This window comes from Pelecanus crispus, chromosome Z (assembly GCF_030463565.1).
Source record: "Pelecanus crispus isolate bPelCri1 chromosome Z, bPelCri1.pri, whole genome shotgun sequence".
NCBI lineage: Eukaryota > Metazoa > Chordata > Aves > Pelecaniformes > Pelecanidae > Pelecanus > Pelecanus crispus.
In genome coordinates, this window is record NC_134676.1 from 4,595,191 (window position 1) to 4,615,410 (window position 20,220).

Here is a 20,220-nt window from a genome sequence, read left to right on the forward strand (position 1 = left end):
ACGATTTCCCTCACGATTTCCCTCACGATTTCCCTCACGATTTCCCTCACGATTTCCCTCGAGGCGGCCCCGAGAGGCGGCGCGGAGCTCCCCCCCCCCCCCCTCCGCCGCCGCCATCGCCGCCGCCGGCGGAGCCGCCCTCCCCCGTCACGTGCCGGGGGCGCGCACAGGGTGCAGGATGGTGGCGGCGGCGGCGGGGCCCGGCGACGGCGGCGGCGGCGGCAGCAGCAGCGGGTAGAAAATGGCGGATTTCGAGGAGCTGCGGGTGAGGAGGGGAGAGAGGCGGCGGCGGGGGAGACGCGGGCCAAGATGTCGCCCGGCCGTTCCCGCTGCGGGGGGGGGGGGGCTCCTCGCCCCCCACTTCCCCCGGCCTTTCCTCACGGGGAGCCCCCGCCGCACCCCTCGCGGAGAGGCGGGGGGAGCCGTCAGCGCCTCTCGCTGAGGCGGCAGCCCGGAACGGCCGGCCGGAAACCACCGGGGCCCCGCGGCCGCCTGCGCCTTCCCCGGGGGAGGAAGCGGGGCCGGCCCTGAAGCGCGGTCGGGGGGCGGCGGGAGGCGGCCGGCGCTGCCCCAGGACAGCCCTCCCTGTCACGGCCCCGGGAGGGGGGCTCGGGGCCCGCTTGCCAGCTCCGCCGTCTGCGCTGGGATGTCGGGGGGTGTCGTCGTCGTCGTTGTCCTCACCCACCCCCACCCCCCCCCGGCCCGGCATTTTAAAAACCGGGCCCCGGCCCGGTGCCGGAGGCTCGCATGGCGCCTGACGGGGCTCCGCGCCCTCGGCAGGGCCCGGCGCCGCGATGCCCTTCCTGCGAGCTGCAGGCAGAATAATGACTGAATTTTTGAAAATACTAATAATTATTGATTTTTTTTTTTTTTTCTTTTTGGAAAATTCATTAACCGCTTTGTAAGCGGGAAAACCGCGCCTGCGAAGCGTGAAATCCAGCACTTCTCTTCAGACCTGTTTTATCTTCAATTGAATGCCTTTTATATTGCACTTGCGGACTTTCTGTAACAGATTTTTCGGGGGGGGGGGGGGGGCGGGGGGGAGCAGCCTTTCATATTTTAAGGTGTGTACACAAAGAGCTGACTACATTGTTTCTTCCTTACGTTTCTTGAACGATCTGTGAGTATCTTTGTTCGGAAGGAGAATGTTGTCCTTCTGCAGCATCCACGCCTGCAGAAGTGCCGCCGAGGGAATACTACGTGCACACTGACCCCCCCGACATAGGCTTCCCTACAAAAGGAATAAAAGCCACTTAAATAGGAACCACTGAGTTAAGCTTTAGTGTAGAGAAAGGTCTGATGGTTGAGCTGACTGTAGTGTGACCAACAGGGGGAAATATGCTGCAATCGCCAGAGAATTTCCTACACTAAGGCTTCTTCCAGCACTAACACTACTTGGGTTGAAGTGGCTGTAGTGTAGCTGAGGAGCTCGGTTATAAAGACCTCATGGAAAGAACTGAGTTTCTTTATTTGAGGACAACAGTGCTCTATCTCCATCTTAGGTTTAAGAAGGGTTGGCTTATATTTTCCTAAGTTAAATGTTGTGGCTTTTTTTTAACTTGTTTTTGTTGACATGTTTTCTTGTTTAGTGTCCTCACTCATTTTTCAGCCCTCTTTCCAAGGTCTCTCAAAGGGTGTAGCAACCCAAGTGGCTAAACCCCCAGTGTAAACTTTGTAGCAGAGGTGACTCCTCTTGGTGTAGCTCCTCTTCTCCAGGCTTGAGCTGGAGCTGTGATCTGCATTTTCCAAAGCGCTATAATCACTTATCTAGATACGCACAAGTATTGATAGACTCTCTCTGGGAATTGGGTACCTAAATACCTTTGAAATTAAATATGCACCTGAGCTGCTTGCCAAAAGTAACATAGGAAGTATGGAGGGAAAAGGGAACAGGGTTTTAGGCCAGCTTACAGGACTGCCCTTTCATCACTCAAAAGAATAGGTGTCAGTAGTTAAAAAAATAATACTACTCTGAAGAAATGTCTTTTGATGTTTCCATTCATCTTATTTATACACTGGAGTGCCTGTGAAATGAATCTGTTAGCCTAGAGCTTCTCTAAATGTGCAACATCCCTCTGATAATAATTCATGGCCTATTTGGGGAAAGCTGTATAGATATTTTTTTGTAAGAGAATATAGTAGACTGCCTCATGTCTTCAAGACCTTTGCTGCCTTTTTTAATTTTTTTAAGGATACATTTGAATGTGTCTGCTTGAATACCAAGCACTTGGTTTACAGGTTAAAGTTGTTTGGTTTTTTTTCCAGACAACCAATTCTTCCTGCTTTTGGCCAAAGAAGAGAGACATGACACCCCCCACCCCCAGTAGGTTTTGTGAATTGATCTTTAGGAATGATCTTAAACTGCTGCTTTATAGATTAATGTGCAGGACATTTTTATGGCAGTATTGTTTGCTGCTCTCTTGTTGATTGCAATTTCCTGTAGTATGTGATCTCTACCTGCCTTATAGAGGGCCACTAGGGCAATCTGGAGAGTTGAATTTATTTTAGTAAATCGTTAAGGGCTGTCTAAAGGCAGGAGGTCAGAGTTCTCTCTTAAATCCTGTTTCTGAGGGAAACATGCAGGGGCAGCATTTTTCTCTTCTCGGGGCAAAGGATCATTTTAATATTTGTTAGTACCATCCCTGCCGTCCTCTGGATCCTCAGAGTAAAATTTCTGGGGAGCTATGACCAAAGGGTTATAGCTGAGAGGCTGTAGTGAAAGAAGACAAAGAGACTCAAAGGAACCTGCTCTTACACCATGCCTTTTGGAAATCTTCAGTTTTGTTAAAGGGTTCAGAAGTAGCTGTAACCACAGTTACTACTTTTCAAGGTATTGGTGAAAATGTCCAGTCTAAGGCTTACCTGTCCAGACCTTCGGATTAACCCTTATTAATTAGTAGCATGTATTGAATTCCGTAGGTTACCATTTTCTGGAATATTAGAGAGTTGCTGGGAAGATGTGGTGAGCACAACTGTATCTTTCTTGTATTTTGACATACAATTTCCAGACCTGCTGTTCACAGATGCGTTTTTAAACATGGCTCATGCTTTTTATCCATAATCCTCACTCATGAGCAGCCCGATGAATGTCAGAGGGATTACACAGGCATAGATGGACACGGAACAGAAGTCAGCAGTCTGGTGTGGAGGCCAGAGATGGCATGTGAACACATTTTTGAACAGAATTGGCCCAGGAGTGGGGAACTACAGCTCCTTCTGAGAGCCATCTGTGAGAAAACGATTCCAGCTCCCAACAAATTCTAAACTCACCGGGATTTGGCTTGAAGCTACAGTTTGCATCCCGGCAAAATACTGCAGATAGGAGGATCAGTTATATATTATTACTTCGAGAGAGAAAACATCTCTTGGGTCCCCTAAGTTTCCGCTGGCATCCTGACTCTCATTTGGAAGCAATATAGAGTGCACGCAATCCTCAAAACATTGCAGATCCCTAGTTTAGAAGATAACAGTGTCACTCTTAGTTTGTATTTAATCGGGTTTTGAAGCAATGTGTTAGTCTCATCTTTATGAAGAGAAAGGGGGGGGGGGGGAAGCTCTTTATAGTCAAATGAATATGCCTGTGCCAAAACTAATTTGTGTGGCACTAGTGATCAGTTTCATGGCCATTGTGGGAAAAAAACCCCTCATTTTAGTGAGAAGAGATAGAAGTGTGCTCATATGTCCTATGTGGAAGGGGAGATTACCCAAAATTTACTGGAAAATTAGGGTTTATAAATGCTGAAAGTAAGTCCCACTTCTAATTTTTGCTCGTGTCTGCCCAGTAGTCAAGTGATTCAAATGTGAAGAGCAATATGGTTTGGATACTATATTAAAATACAGAAATTGAAGTCTCATTCTTGTATGTATTTGATCTCTTGTTCATACCTTGGTGTGTTTCTGCTCCTCTTGCTTTATTTTTCCAGTTTGAATGGACAGCGTTTGCCTATTTACCAGGTGAAACAGTGCTTAGTGCTAAACTGTAAGCCACGAAGAAAACACTGAGAGCTATTTTCATGTGTCCTCTTCAAGCTCATTGCTAAACACTCTGTTGTAGTCTTTTATTTTATCTGTGTTAATAATGTATTGTATATGCCGACCAGTTTGGTGGTTTGATGTAGTAATCAAATTCTGCGTGTTGATCTGGGGTAAACTTAAAACGATGGACAGAGTAGATATTGAGAAGTTTCTGTTGGTGATGTAGTGATCTCTAGGTTGCAGTTAACCTTGAGTGTATTAAATAAGATAACCTCTGATAAAATACTGTTAATAACCTATGATAATATACTGTTATTTTGTATCTGTATGTAACTTCCTTGTTCTTCCTAGATGCATAGTCACTTTTTCAGACCAGTGAGGTTTATTGTGGTACCTTAAAAGTTTGTATCTGGAATAATTAACAGTTAATGACTGTGCTGAGATATGGTGATGGGGGAGAGGAAGGAGATAATGTAGTTTATGGTACTTAAAAAATTGAGGCTGCAATGAAAGGGGTCAGGCTTTCTTTTGAGTGTCTTATGTGAAATCAACTGAAGTATTTGATTTAGGATTTTCACTGTTACATTAAGTGCATGCAACTTTGAAGACTAGTGCCTAATTTAGGAGCCAGGCTAGAGTTAGTCCAAAGAAAAATCCCCATAATACTGAGGACCTGATGGCCACGCTGTTTGCACCAACTGTTGTGTTCTTCAGAGCTGCTCTTACTGTGCTGTACTGCTTGTACAGATTTTAACTAGCGACATCTTCATTCTTGCCCAGGACTTGCAGTTTTTTATCTATAGTTACATCAGTTTCCAGAATACATTTATATTTGTATTTAGGGTCAGCATAGAGGTCTTCAACCATCCCAAGACACGAGTTGCTCTTTCTTACCAGTATTGCACGGTTCTAGCCCGCTGTAAATCAGCATGTATGCAAATTTATCGCAAAAGATGGCACAAATGTGCTGGTTTGCTATGAGCGTCCAGAAAAGGGCTTAAAAGTCAGGAGTGAGGATTTGTGGGCTTGGTCCTTGGTGCGTCCCTTCCCTATATAGCCTTCGGACGCTTCAGAAAATGTCTGGAAGCCAGTGGAGCTGAAGCAGAGCTCTTGGGTGGAGACTGACTGGAACTTTTGGGTCGACTTGGATGGCTTCTGCAGGTTCAAGCATAGGGTTTGCTACTTGAGCAGTTGCGGTTGCCCTGGAAGCTACAGTTGTTGGTGCTTATTGTAGACGTATGTCAAGAATTTAACAGGCGTTCTTGGTTACCTTTCATTTATATAAAAGTACAATGACTGCTAAAATTGCCGATAGCTTTGGCAGGGGGAGTGTGGAGTATCACGTACCTCTTGTTTGAGAGATATGTTTGATCCCTTACTTTGCTCTGAAACATGCCTGCCCTTAATTTCAGCGGCATGTCAGCATTTCCTGGACTCCTTAACATCATCATCCCTGTGAAATGAATGCCATTCCGGATACACCTACGGCTTAATGCTTTAGAACAATATTTCTGCTTATGAATCACGGTTGCTATAGTTTAACAATAAGAAACAAAAACCCCTGTGAAACTCCCTATGACCTTCAAGTATGAATTTCAGGGGAAAAAATGCTTCTGGAATACAAAAGTACTTGAATTATCCAGTCTGACTTCCTTGAAGTTCTGTCAAACTACTCTTTGTGTTCATGGAGGAACGTTAAAAATAAAATGGCTTTGGTCTTCTGCATTAAAAAAAAGCTTTTTATTGGGCTGTGCAGCTGTAAAGAACTTCTCTTAAGAGAAAATTGATGGCATTTACATGATACAACTTGAATGTCTAATCTTAATTCAGTGATGTGAAAAGCATGTTAATAGCTAGGCTGCAGTCTTCTGCAATGTTGCTGGAACCCCAAAAGAAAATAACTTGGTGGGGTTTGTTGGAAGTAGTATCTGTCTTGCACCATGATTATAAATGCTCCTAAGCGTATGCTATGCTTCCATAAAACCTTGGTGATTATAACGAGTGTCCGCTTTGATACATCTGTAAATGGAGGAATAAGCTAAAGCGTGCAGATCAGACTGGCTGCGTTTTCGTGCACGGGGTTGTTGTTGCCTTAAAGGGAATGTAGAATCAGCTTTAGGGGGAAAATGTTGCAAAAGCCATTGTTTAATTACTTCCAGTAAAACTCACTTTTGCAAGACTTCTTTCAAAAGCATATGTAAGATTTTTGCGTTGATGGACAAAACTGTATTTTTTTTTATACTCCCAAGCATTTTTAATGGAGGCGTCAATTTAAAATCTTGCTGACTATAGTATTGAAGCCAGCCTGCGTCTTCTAATAAAATGAAATCCATCTTGAAACAAAGTGCTAGTTTGTGGAATTTCCGCATAAAATGCTAGCTGTTTCAAGGCGTGATTGACTGCACATTTCACCTTGATTAACTTGCAGGAATGCACAGAAGGCAGCAGGCAGGGTAATAGGCAGTATTTTGCAATACATGCTGTTTCCTTAATCTCAGTGTAAAGGATTATTTTATTCATTTGCATTCTGATTATGGAATCCAGAATCACGCTTACTGCCTGCATCTGAAATAAAGGAGCTGATGTTGCTATCAAGCTTATGCAACTCTCTACGGAAGCACGCAACATGGAGTTCTCAGTAAATTCTTGAATGCTGGTATGATCTTTTAACACAATTTCTCTTTTATGTGGTATGACTATAAAGCTGTTATAGTACTTCAAGCTATTTTTTATGAATGCTGAAACACTTTATTTTCTTCGCCCTGTTTGACTGTGAGACTAAGGCAAAGTGGCAGGGGAATGCCAGGTGGAAACTAACTTTCTCCAGCAGCTTGCAAACTGGATGGAGTTCTGTCTCCATCTCCTCTTTTCTTGTGTCGTTTTGCTGTTGAGAGAAGTTGCTAGGATAAAATGAAGGTGACATCTGCTGCTGGCCTCTTCTTCAGAAGCTAGGGTGAACCGCTCAACACCTCATGTGACACTGCTTTCATGGGCAGTTGCGTCCGTGGTACATTTATAGATGGGGGTGTTGGGGGAATACCGGTTTGAAGGCTGCTGGGTTAGCTCCCTGATAGCTACTTGATACAAGCATCGCCGTACCCAAACTGGCTGTCTGGAAAAGTTGAAATTCAGTAGCTGCAATAGGATAACCTCATCCCCTCAATAATGAGGAAAGGGTGTGCCTGATGAGAGTATGACCATAGTATTTTAGATGGTTGTTTTGATATGCACAAATAATGTGGCCCTTGAAAAGGCAGGTCCTGGCTGCTTGCTCCTGCTGCCTTGTAATGGCCCAAGTTCAGTTTTCATTGGCTTAATTACCTGCTCTGTCTTACTGTAAAAGCAATTTTCTCAACATTAAGGAGAGAATAGGGAACAAGCACCTAGGGCCACAGGGGGAGTTCAGAGTTTTTTTTGGTGGCTGACTGCATGGTTGTAGCATAGTTGTGTTAAAACCTCAGCTGAGATCAGATCTGTGTTGGAATACGTGGGTGTAAACTCTGTATAGTAAGGATTAGGGAAGGTAAACACAAAACATTGCATTTTGAGTTGAATCCCTTCTGAAATCAATGCCCAAAGCTTCAGATATTGTATATTGGACTACTATTTAGGAGTCAACAATGCACTTTTGAACTGTTTTAAAAATCTCTTTTATAATTCCACATGTCTACTACTTCATATCTTCTGTTAGGGCCTTCATCTGCCGGTCCTCAAGTCTGGAGTTGGTGTGGTACAGCAGTACAGATTAAAGTCAGATGTTCTTTCATCTTTAAAACTTAACCTCCTTGTTACAGTGGGGGAGTCCTACAGAAATAGGAAGAAAATTGCTTAGAAGAATTCTGGACAATTCTATGCCTCTCTGAAAAGAGAGCTTGCTCACAAAAATGTGAGATGATGCACCTATGCCAAGTTGCTAGTTTGTAGTAATGGGGAGAAAAGATTGCTTCCTCTTGCACAGTGGGCTTTTTTTATTTCTTGGGGTTTTTTAAAAATGAGGATCTTCCTGTTCATGAAGTTCATAGTTCAGTCCTCAAAGTCTTCCACAACTAACTCTGATAACCAAATAATAGTAGTATTTCCTTTGAAGAGATCTTTGTGTCCCACAGTACCAGAGTGTGATACAAAAAAGACAGTAAGTTTTCTGTTCTGGAAGAATCAATTATGTTGGTTAAACAGTTTGTTAGTACAATACAATGTAGCTTTTTAAAAAGCATCCACCTTGCTATGCCATCCTTGCAAGAGTGAAACCCGATGTGCCTGTCCCTGTTCATGCATGCGTTTAACATGCTGCCCAAAATAAAGGATGTTTCAGAATAAGCTGTGCAGAATTTAAACAGCTGCTTATTTTATTTCTTAAAATGTGTTGGAAGACAGCTGATAGTACTGATTAATCTGATTTTTTTTTGTTTGTTTCATGAAGCGAGACAGATACTTTGTGTTAGAGCTTATGCTTCTGCCTCTGAATTTAATATAGCGCTGCATGGGATGCATTAAGATTTTGTTATTGTTGTTGCTATTGTTTGAGTGTGGAAACAGAAATCTTTGAAATCAGTAACACAACCACACTCAACCTTAATCCTGGACACTTTGTTTCTTCGCTTTAAACTAACTCTACTCTTGTGTCAGGTAAGGGTATGGGTAGTCTTTAAGATGACAAGTGTGAAACTAGATCGATGGAAGTTCAGGTGCTTTGCCATGCTCCCTAAAGAGGCCTAAATAGGGTACTGTTGGATCACCTGTGCTTATCTCTCTTTTCTTTCTAGAATATGGTATCAAGTTTTCGTGTTTCTGAACTACAAGTGCTGTTGGGGTTTGCTGGGCGTAATAAAAGCGGACGGAAACATGACCTCCTGATGAGGGCACTGCACTTACTGAAGAGCGGCTGCAGCCCAGCAGTTCAGATAAAAATTCGAGAACTCTATAGGCGTCGGTACCCAAGGACAATTGAAGGGCTTTCGGACTTATCGGCTATAAAACCCCCAGTTTTCAATTTGGACAGTAGTTCCTCTCCTGTTGAGCCTGACCTGGCCGTTGCTGGCATTCACCCACTCCCTTCTACTTCGGTCACGCCTCAGTCTCCTTCCTCGCCTGTCAGTTCTGTGCTCCTCCAAGACACTAAGCCCCACTTTGAGATGCAGCAGCCATCCCCTCCGATTCCACCCGTTCATCCCGACGTTCAGCTGAAAAGCCTACCTTTTTACGATGTGCTTGATGTGCTCATAAAACCTACAAGTCTAGGTAAGTGTTTAATAGCTCTGCAGGTTGCTTAGGTCATGAAATAGGTGTTGCTTATGACAGTGCTAAGTCCAGACTTAAATGGCTTTCTGCAGCTGGGGAAAAGTGGAAACTCTCCTTCCCTTCTCATTTCTACCCGTTGCCCTCTCCGCCACTTGTCCCTAAAAGCGCCAAGCCACACTTTGGAAAATAGTGTTCTCTTCTGTAAATATTATACGATTAAAGATCTTTGTCTTTGGAACATTAAATAATAGAGTAGAACAGTTCAGTTGGGAGGCATCTACAATGATCACCTAACTGCCTGACCACTTCGGGGCTGGCCAGAAGTTGAAGAGTAATAGTTACAGGCGTTGTCCAAATGCCTCTTAAACACTGGCAGGCTTGGGGCGTCGACCACCTCTCTAGGAAGCCTGTTCTGGTGTTTGACCACCCCCTTGGTAAAGAAATGTTTCCTAATATCTAGTCTGAACCTCCGCTTTTGGCTGAAAGATTTAGACCTGAAGTCTGTGCCTGGTACAAATGAGGAACGCATCTGTCGGGGCCAAGAGGAAAATAATTTTGGGGTCAGAAATAATAAGTTGCAACAACATAAGGAGAACAGGTTTACTGGTTTGTTAGCTTGCGTTTATCTCACTGCAACAATTCTGCAGGTTGCATCTGGCACTGAAATAGATACTTTGTGCAACAAACGTGCAGTGTGGTACTCAGTTTAGTGACGATTTTCTCGGCCTGCTCGTTGTTGCCATACTCTACTTTAAAATGTAGAGTGGGCCTTTGTCTTCCAAATAACCTGAAATCTCAGTTTAGCTTCCTCAAACGCCTTGCTCTTAAACGTATTTATTTGGAAATATGTTGTTTTCTGTCTTGAAAGTCAACCTGTCATGCCTTACGTGGTAGAAAATGTTCCCTAACAATTTAATAATATTGTTTAGAAACACTTCAGCGTTTTGCAAGCTGTTTGCATCCTCCTCAACACATCAGTTTCTTAACTGATAACAGAGCCTTTTAGGCTGTGACTTGTACCTCAGTGAGGCATATACAGATGATTGGTCATCCTCCAGTACCTAAAGCAGCAAGCGTTACTAACAAGCATTGTTTACAAAGCCTGTTGTCACTCCTGTGTGTGTGTCGTGACACCCCGTTAGAGAAGAGTTTGATATCAAACCCGTGTGTTGGTACAATAGAGCTGTTCAACACCACAGCAGCTATGGCTCACGCTGCCCTTCCCTTTACAGAGATATCTTAGTGCCACGATGTCCTGGCTAACTCCTGCTTATGTTCGCTGTGCGCAGTAGCTGAGTATCTTAACTAGCTTCCCGAATTATTCTGTTTCGTGGGACAACTGTTGACTCATAGTTAGCCAGATTGGTTGCCAGCCACGTAGTCACTCTGTCCCCTATAATGCAGCGTGTGCTCTGCATTATATTTCTGCTGTGCAGTTACCATTTGTTTTCTGGTCAATGATAGCTGGAGGTGGCAGGGATATGCTAGAAATTTCCCTTACAGCTGTTTTTCTCAACTTTGGAAATGATCCTCCTTTCCTGAAAGGAGAATGCTTCCTTAGGGGAGTCATTATAGTTAAAGCTGCATGTAAATTCCTCTTTCCTTTGAAGACTGTAGGCTGTTTGTTGCACATTGCCCAGTTTTCATAGGAGTGAGGGTTATCTAGTCCTGTAACGTTTGGGTTCTCTTAGGACGTGGGTGAAGGGGACAAGATCAGTTTAACTGAGTACTTGCTTGCCTTCAAACTCTTTCCAGAGCACAGTACCTGAAGGTGGCAGCAGCCAGAGCTACAACACAGATCTGTGTGAGGAGGGGTGGGGAAATGAGATGTGAGGAATGGCCCGATGTGCAAATAATGGGTCCGTCTGATGTTAGAAGGATATGAACATTGGCTGAAGATCACTCTAACGTGGACTCATGAGCAAATTTGGAAATGAGGCTTTATTTAATATTTTTAGATTGATATGGATAGCTTATAATCCCAGTTAGTAGACTCGGGTGATTGGGATATGGAATGAACAAGTCTGTGTTTGAGAACTAAGGATGTGGAAACCAAATAGGTCAGAGAGCTAGGAGTATAGTCCGCTTCGCTGCAACTCTTTAAAAGGGATGAGCGTAGGTATTCTTTTGCACTAATACGAGAACACAAAAGCAGGTGTAGGTGTGGGGTTTGGTTTTAACCCACATGCAATTCGGTAACAAAATACTTCCATGATCTTTTTTACGCATGCTCAAGTATTATTTTAAAATATAAAAAGGTGTCTATGGTGTGTATGTGCACAACGTAGCTGGTTTGAGTTGTTTGAGGAACTTGGTGTGTGTGTTTGCTCCACCTGGGTTCTATTTCATGTTTGTGTCTTTTTTTGTGTGTGTTTTCTGGGCATAGAGATCATCTACTCGAATGTCACAGTGCACAAGACAGTCTAGCTCTTCCAAATTTGCCTGGTTTAGTTGTGCTATTTTTGCATTTGTCCTCCTTGCTGGTTACTTTAAACTGTTAGACAAGTCCAATCTACCTTTATTTCAGACCAAGATTTCTAACTTCTCAAGTCAAAAGTAGAAAAGTAATGTCCACATACTATGAACCCTTAATACTAAAATATTACTGCTTCCTAGCACTGACACAAGTAGGATTTTGATATGAAAGTTGTATTTATTTATCTTTTTGCCAGATGCTACTGAGGGGTAATTCCCAGATGTGAAGTCTAGCTGGCTTCTTTGGCATTAGGGGTTGTGCTCCCTCCCTTCCTCCCCAAAGGCTTAGTTACCTTTAGCTGTTTCTGAATTGAGTAACTTTCCAGCTGTCCATTAATAACTTCTGGTGCACATTCTCTTCTTGTAGTATATTAAAATAGTTGTAAACAACATCTCTGTGGTACTCTTTTCGTCATGTATGCAGTGTTATATTTTGTTCTGTGTTTGTCTGAACCTTTCTCCCTTGGGAGAAAGGATTATAACGCGGCTTGCCAAGCTTCCTTAGCACTGAAGCGTAATGTGATATTAAGCCCTCTGAATATAGTTGAATGAATTATTTGTTCCATTGCTTTCCTGTTGACAGTTACATGCAGTTCAACCACAGTTTGATTATACTAAGTGACTTATACCTTGTTCCAGGAAAAACTCAATTGCAGATCCTGTTTTAATCAATGACTTTAATCATCATGGTTAAATCTGTTTTGTGTCTCTCTTTTTTCTAGTACAGAGCAGTATTCAGAGGTTCCAAGAGAAGTTTTTTATCTTTGCTTTAACACCTCAGCAGGTCAGAGAAATCTGTATTTCCAGGTAAGAAGTAAGAGTGTGGCATAGTGTAGGTAAACTTTTGCAAAATTTCAGGAGAAAGTGTGGGGGTTTGGGTTCATTTTATGCATCGTATAAGCTTGCAGATGCAGAATGATAAACTCGGCATAGCTTCAGTGAGGATTATCTGTTCTGTTTTCTTCAGGAGCTACTGTGTGCAGAATTTATGTGCAGTTGGGGTAAATCCTACATCACTAAAGAGTTAACAATTACTCGGTTCCAAATAATTGTGACTATTTAGAGAGGTGGTAAGCTTTTCTTCCCTGCATGTTTCCTGGCTGCAGGAATGGAAGGCTGCTTTTATCTTTTGTCCCGGGGTTCATGTTGTTGCAAGACCTATGGTGTAAGCCAAGAGAATTCATAGGGTTTTTTCCTCTCTGGCAACATCATACTTTATTGGTACTATAAACTCTTGACAGAGGATGCTGCTGTTAAAGTCCTGCTTAACTTGCAGGAGCTAAACAGAAGCGTCGCTCGTAAGACTTGTTCATAGCTCAATAAAAGAAAAATAAGAGCAAAGTTTAGTGATGTTGGGGCAGGCGTGCCAGTTCTTTCTGCATATGACTGGAATATGAGATCTGCTGACTAAATGGGTACTTCTCTTTTTCTTTCTTTCTGTCACAGGGACTTCTTGCCAGGGGGCAGGAGAGATTACACAGTCCAAGTGCAGCTAAGGTATCTTTTTCATAGTGTTCTCTTATCACTTCTTAATTGGCTAATGTGACGTGTCTAGATGTTTGTGGGGACACAGGAATGTGGTGACACTTGAAAATGACGCTTTCTCTTTTTGGGGATATAGGTTATGCCTAGCAGAGACAAGCTGCCCTCAAGAAGATAATTACCCTAATAGTTTGTGTATTAAAGTAAATGGGAAGCTGTTTCCGTTGCCGGTAAGCTTGTTTGTATGTATTTGTGGCTTCTTTGTGAATTGTGTGTGTGTTGGGTTTTTTTTTTTTTTCTGTAATGTTAGCTTTCTAAAACAATCAAGCTGTTTATTGTTATCACTGAAATTTCTCTGGTTACTAATGTTAGGCATATGGCTTGTACACTTCCTGTGTGAGATAGCCATGGCTACTATTAATCATGATACAGCCACTGCATGGATTAATTGTGTTTTAGCCACCTATAGCAAACCTCATCTGTTGCAGTTAACAAAATATGTCAAAACCAAACCTGTGTCTGCATGGGGAATCCTCCTCACATAGGTCTTTGAACTGAGTTTATTTGACTTGGTTGGTAGTAGCCCTCATTCTTTGCGCCATCTATATTTGTGGGTGGCTTGAGTTCCTTCTTGTTACAAGGGAATGGTATCACCTTGTGTACCAGTCTGTACGCTGCTCTGCATCTGTCTGGTTAGAGCAGAATTTGTTGCGGGGATGAAGAACAGACACATTTCGGGGTTCTTAGCATTTGCTGATACTGGAACAGAACAGCGTTGGCAGTCATACGCTTTACCGGTGTCTGATGTAGCAAAAGTTAGTATGTAGGCAGGGTCACCTCAAGGCTTGAATATACACAGAAAGGGAAAAGCACTCTTGTTATTCTTGAAGAATTTCTGGAATGGGTATCTCTGTACAATAGAACAGCGATAAACTCTTTGCAACCTATTCTGAAATAGTTCTGGCAGCTATAGAAGATGGAAAAAGTAGTAGTGCAGAGGGCTTTTCTTTTTTTCAGCAGTGGGTTTGGAAAAATGCTGTGTGGAGCGAGGAGGTGTGAAACCTCTTCTTCAGAACGTTTGTCACCTTCCTGGTGTGTCAGAAGTGTCATCCAGTACCCTCCCTCCTGCCATATGCAACCAAGGCTGCTTTTTTTTGCCTCTATTTTGCTGAAGTGAGACTCTCCAGCCTCTCTTCTCCCTACTTCTTTAACCATTGCATCACTGTTCTTCTATCTGTCTTTAGTGTGTAAGAGGATTTCTTTCATATCTTTTCTGGTCAGTATTTTCTGCAAATGCCTGTTATGTTCTCTGTGATAAACTTGAGGATTTTCTCCTTTCTTCTGTGAATTGTCTTCCTTTCTTTAAGCAATCCACCAAAAAGAATTGGGTCTGATGTTATCCTGTGGGCATCAATGTCTGCTGGCTCTCAGTCTTGCTAATATAGTTTATGCCCTGCTATGCTGTGTCATGCTATGCATTTTGTGCGTAACATGTCACAGTCATAGCAAAAATTGTTTGTGATCTCGGATTATTGTTTTTGCTTTAGATCTAAATCCTGTAGGTTCTTTCTGCACCCCACAAGATGATTCTTTAATCTGTTCAGCAGAAACTTTAGGTGAGAGGGTGAATAAATGACTATTGTCTTGGCAACTGCCTTTGCTCTCCTTCTTCAGTATGAGCTGAACGGCAAATACAGTCTCAGCCTGAGTGCTCCTGCAAACATCTTTTTGTTGATTTGGTCACTGGCTGCATCCCTCTGGTGGTTCCTTTCTGTTGCAGGAAATGTAAGATAACTTCTTTGCCTTGAAGACCACTATTGTTCGACTCGGTAGTGTTGGTGTTGGGTAATTAATCAGTGATGCCAGCCTCTATTGCCAGCTCGTACAATTCTTAAGTGAGTACTGTTCTGTCTTTCCCCAGTGTAACAGTTCATGCCTCTGCAGAGGTCTGTAAATTATTCTTGGTCATCTCCTTGGCTGCAATCCTTATGAGAAACTTCAGAGTAATGTTGCAGGTGTGCCAGTACTGCTGCAGGTTGTGCCAACTCATGTTAACATGGTGTTTTCTTGTATTCCTACAACTATCTGTGTCCTCTTCTTATAGCATTGGTTCTGACTTAAAAGGAGTAAATGTAGAGCCTTGCATGCTGCTGTCTTGGCAAGTAACAAGGATTTTAGACATAATGCACTACAGCAGGTGGGTCTCCTGTTGACTTCTCTTGTAGGCAAGAAAAAAGGCAAAAAGTCCAAAAAGAGAATTTGCTTTTCCTCTCAGGGGACCTCCATAGACCACTGCCAGTCTCTTTCAAAGGACAAAATCAAATATATTAGGGCAGGCTGGAAATAGCCCGATAGAGCAATCATGCTTTCTGTTGATGGATTTGCTGGCTATAGCAGATTCCACTTGCTTTGACTAAAATGCTTCTCGCAAGAAGTGTGGAAGACTTAAAGACCGAAATAACGTTGGCACTTGCTAGCCACTAGAATTGGCAGCCTAACTAAGCAGTGCTGGGCCACACTGGTGGTGATAGGCAAGCAGAGTGCTCTTTACCTAAGTCCTGGAAGGCTAGGAAGGGAGTACGAGATTGTTGTAAAGCATTCTAGGAGTACAAGATTGAATCTGATCTCAAGGTCATTGCTTTGTGGAAGAAAACATCAAAAGCTTGACTGAAATGAAGCATGCGCGCTGCAGGGTCTGTCTCTAAAAAAGAAAAAAAAGTTGGGAAATATAAAAGAACTTGCATCCTTGCTCTCTTGAAAGCAAGGCAGCTTCATTTTAGGTTGGAGAACAGCGCAGGATTGTCGTGGCTGGTGCAGTATGTGTGGAAACGCTCTCCGAAATATTGCAGGGGTGGTGTGTTCATCCATATAAGCTCATTATAAAGTCACCGTAGTAGAGAAAGGCCTACTACAGCAAAGCAATTGGGATATATACTCTATAAACAGCTGCAGCTGTTACGTCTGATTAAAGAAACAGCAAATCATTCATTCTTTTAAATGTGAAATTGTCAGCAGTCCCCATACCTCTGCTGCCTCTGTGTTCTGCGATAAGCACGCGTGGTCAGGCTCCTGATAGCTACCGGGTCACCCGTTGCCTGGGGTGAAAACCATTTTAGAGGGAGCTCCTCAGCAATTGCTGTCTGCTGCTCTGGCCTGGCAGACCTGCCTGTAGAAGCTCCGAGTCCCTGTTCTGTCGCTGCACGAGTCCTGTCAGAAATTAATAAAGGGCAGTGGTGAGGCGCAGCCAGAGCTTGGTTGTCAGGTCAAATGTGTGGAGTACTAAGAGCTGCTCTGGAAACCTAGGAAATGATGTGACAACTATTGAGTCCTCCTTGGATTAAAGGCAGTGATTATCCTATGGTATACTTGGCTAGGGAGTGGAAGAGGCTGTTTATTTCTGGTTTTTATTTTCAGACTTAGTGTCTTTCAAAGTAACTCTTTTTCCAAGCACTAGGCTCTGAATGTGTGTGTTTCTCTGGGTAAAAATATATATGTGTGTGTGTGTGTTTTTCCAGCATAACCTTTCTGGGAGGGCTTCTTGTATAGAACAACACTGTCTTGAACTAAATGAAATCTGGCAGTCAGTTCTGTGCAAGACATAGGGCTGCGATCTTTTATTGGCATTCTCCTGGTGCAGGGTGAGGTTTTTGAGGTGAGTGGACTGCAGGCTGCCTGTGTGAGCTCCAAACGGAGATTCTCAGAGTTCCTGTTATAGACTGGCTTGCTTTTATAGCGACAGATGCAGGGTGAGATGAATAAGCTGCAGTTAGGCCCTGTGCTCCTTTACGTAGCACGGGTAGTTCCTGCTCACGACATGCTGGCGAGTATGTGCTTGCCTAGAAGCAAAAGGGAACTGGATGACTCCTGATTCAATTTGCAAACATCATACGGGAAATCAAACTACAGAGAAAAGCAGGCTAGGTTATGAAATTCTTCGAAGCTGAGCAAACAATACCTAATTTTGTTTCTGCAGACAACAGCAAAGCCTATCAGCTGTATTTAAGAGCTAATATTCCATGTACAGCTCTTTTCCGGGGCCCTTGGCAGAGTACAGACAACAACCTGTTGCTAATGGGGCTCGGTGTACTGGATATGAAGCAAAGCAGACAGCAAGGAGATGTGGAGCTCTTGGAACAAGACTTTATTGTTTCTTCAGTAGAATCAATGAAGTGTTTTCCAGGTGTGAAACACTGAATTAACTCTTCATGACTTGCTGTGTCCTTGCGATGTTCTGCTCTGTTTCACTGGGGTGGGGGGGAAAAAGAAGGACAAAGCATCAACATTGCTTTTTATTCTTCCAGTGAACTTACCTGGACCAAAACTGCACTCTCTTCCACCTTTTCAGCACTTCTGTAAAACCATTTTAAAACCTAAAAAGACTTTAAAATTGTGGCTGACTTAATGGTACCAGACTGTCAAAGACTGATAGTTCTCAGCATAAGTGTAGAACTTAGAGGCTCTCTAGGCTGGAGGCTAGGTTTACCTGCTTCCCGTAGATCTGTTTAAAACAAACAAGTCTGTTTCAGCAGGTTTCAGAGTACAGCAGGGAGACTTGGTAACACTTTCCTTGTCCTTTCTTCCCATAGGGATATGCTCCGCCGCCAAAAAATGGAATTGAACAGAAGCGACCTGGGCGCCCCTTGAATATAACATCTCTAGTTAGGTTGTCGTCAGCAGTGCCAAACCAGATTTCCATTTCCTGGGCTTCTGAAATTGGAAAGGTAAATTGTATGTTCTATAGGATATGGAAAGTTGGGTAGATAACCTCATCTAGCATTCCTGCTTCCCTACTGCCTGATGCTGCTGGCAAGGCATACACCAGCGAGTGGTTAGTATTAGGTGGCTAAACTTATTATCAGCGCCAGGAGACAAAGTTTGTTCTGGAAGGATGGCAGTTTACAGTAACATATATAAGATTTGCATACAGATGGCAAAGGCTTCCTTACAGAATTCACATTAGAAAGCCTGCCGTTAGGGGTTCCCTGAAATCTGTGTCAAAAATACCAAAATCTTTTTGTGGTGTAAATAGAAAAAACAGTTCAGACATGACAAAATAACAAAAGGAAAACCTACTTTCTTCCTTGTAGCCTGAAGGTGTGAAAAATGATATCGTGCAGCTATATATTCTAAGGCACGTTTCTTGGTATCTGTTGTAACTGTCCATTGTAGGTGGCTTTTTAAACTGACCAGATGTGCCAAGGCCGTGGGGGTGGAGACATGCATTTGCTTTTGAGGTTTTTGTATTTTCTAACCATGTAAGACTAAGTAGTTTTACAAAAGCGATTTTTATGTCATGGGAAGAACTGGTTAATGGATATTTCCATCTCTATTCTTTTGCGATTCCTTTTTTTTATGTGTAAATGGTTTCTCTATGAGTTGATTTTAAAATTGTACTTGCAGATGAACCAAAATGGGGTGGAATTTCCAGCTTGGAAAGCTCTTAGATGGCAGGTTGCTGGGAAGGGTTTCTGGGGAGTGTCAGGCTGCTGGTATTGGCTTGATGGATCTCAGCCATGCTTGGTTGGACCATATTTGTGTGGGGTGTGTGTGTTTGTAATGCAGGATATCTGAGCAGTTTGTGTTTTCTTAGAAATGAATAGCATTCTGGAAGTTTGGGTGACTTGAGGGAGAAGTGACTCAATGTGGGGAAGGATGGAAAGCTGGGGGGGGGGGGGGGGGGGGGGGGGGGGGGGGAGAAAGAAAGAAAATTGAAGCCTCTTCATAATGCAATTCTAAACTTCATGGAAAGCTGCCCTGGGGGAAAAACATGCTAGGCTTCAGGTGGCAGGAGATAAAGGGGGTGGTGACTGAAATGTGATACCTGTTGCTTTCTAGTGTCTGCAGTCATTAATCATAGTTGAAAAGGAATTAGCCTTTAAAATGGCTGCGTGGCTGTTCAGAAATCCCCTTATGGCTTTACTAAGGAAAGAAAGGGAGAGTGTGAGGAATTCCTGAATTCTTCCTAGGTGTAAATAGCTGTTGCAGCAGCCCTTTTGGCTGTTGGTAAGTCAAGAACTACTTACTCCTCTATCTGTGACTAGTTGTGTAAATCCTTCTGGATTCAGTTATCGAAGTAGCTTTTTTTCTTCAAAATCAGAATCTGTGGACCAGACACCACATGTTTCAAAGTAAGACTCCAGTATAAGCTTTTATAGAATCATCGAATCGTTTAGGTTGGAAAAGACCTTTAAGATCATCCAGTCCAACCATTAACCTAACACTGCCAAGTCCACCACTAAACCAGTTAAGGGGAGAGCAGCAATTTCATGTTTCCTGGCTTGGTGGCTGGATTATTTATAATGAAAGTAAAAACTAGGAATCACTAAGGTTGGAAAGGACCTCTAAGATCATCAGTCCAATCATCAACAATTTATACACTAATTACAATTTAAAGAAATTAGAGCTAATGTTCAGAAAATAAATGAAGGGCAGTGCTGACAGTGAAGTTTTGTGGGTTTTCCGGTTTTTTTCCTAAAATGGAGGTGGAGGGAAAGATCTAAGCTGTTGCTTCCCAATCATAAAACACAAGAATCTTGAAATGACTGCAGTGTTGTGTGTGGTTTTGGTCTGGCCCACTGACCCTGCTTTCTTCCTCCCCTGTGTCTGCCAAAACGTATTCTCATGGAAGCAGACGAATTGGAGGTTGTCCCAGCATTCCCCCTTGCCCTGAAGGATAAAGCAAGTTCTCTGGTTTAATGTTGATGCTCTCCTCTGAGTATCAGAACTCGCACAGCAGCCATCGCTATTCATCCTCTAAATGAGACCCTTGGGGACGGTGTGGAGTGTCAGCGGGCTCACGTGGTCACGGTTTATTGGCGTGTGTCTGATAGTGGAGGGCTTCTGAGCAAAGGAGGCATTAATCCCACAGAGGCGGTCAGACTTGAGCCTATAGAATTCTTTAAGCAGTGCAATGTATGGTCATTCTTTAAGGGAGAAAAAAAAAATCCATTTTTCTTAGTGGTTTCCCATGCATTTCGATAACTTTATTTGCTCATCTAGGTGAGAGCTCATTTTCCTATAGGTGGTAAAGGAGGAGCAGGGCAGTAGGTG

General features: G+C 43.1%; 1 protein-coding gene across 6 annotated transcripts in view; it reads left to right on the plus strand.

The window, feature by feature from the left end:
- Positions 1-213: 213 nt before the first annotated feature.
- Positions 214-20,220, plus strand: part of PIAS2 (protein inhibitor of activated STAT 2) — a 34,018-nt gene continuing 14,011 nt past the window's right edge. For all 6 annotated transcript variants that reach the window (XR_012831875.1, XR_012831876.1, XM_075727022.1 and 3 more), the window contains exons 1-6: positions 214-265; positions 8,739-9,213; positions 12,411-12,495; positions 13,135-13,185; positions 13,310-13,400; positions 17,757-17,891. Coding sequence is in view for 4 of the 6 variants with exons in the window: in XM_075727022.1 (XP_075583137.1) it covers positions 242-265; positions 8,739-9,213; positions 12,411-12,495; positions 13,135-13,185; positions 13,310-13,400; positions 17,757-17,891 (861 nt within the window). In the remaining 2 variants the exon portion in view is untranslated. The remainder of the gene's footprint in view (positions 266-8,738; positions 9,214-12,410; positions 12,496-13,134; positions 13,186-13,309; positions 13,401-17,756; positions 17,892-20,220) is intronic.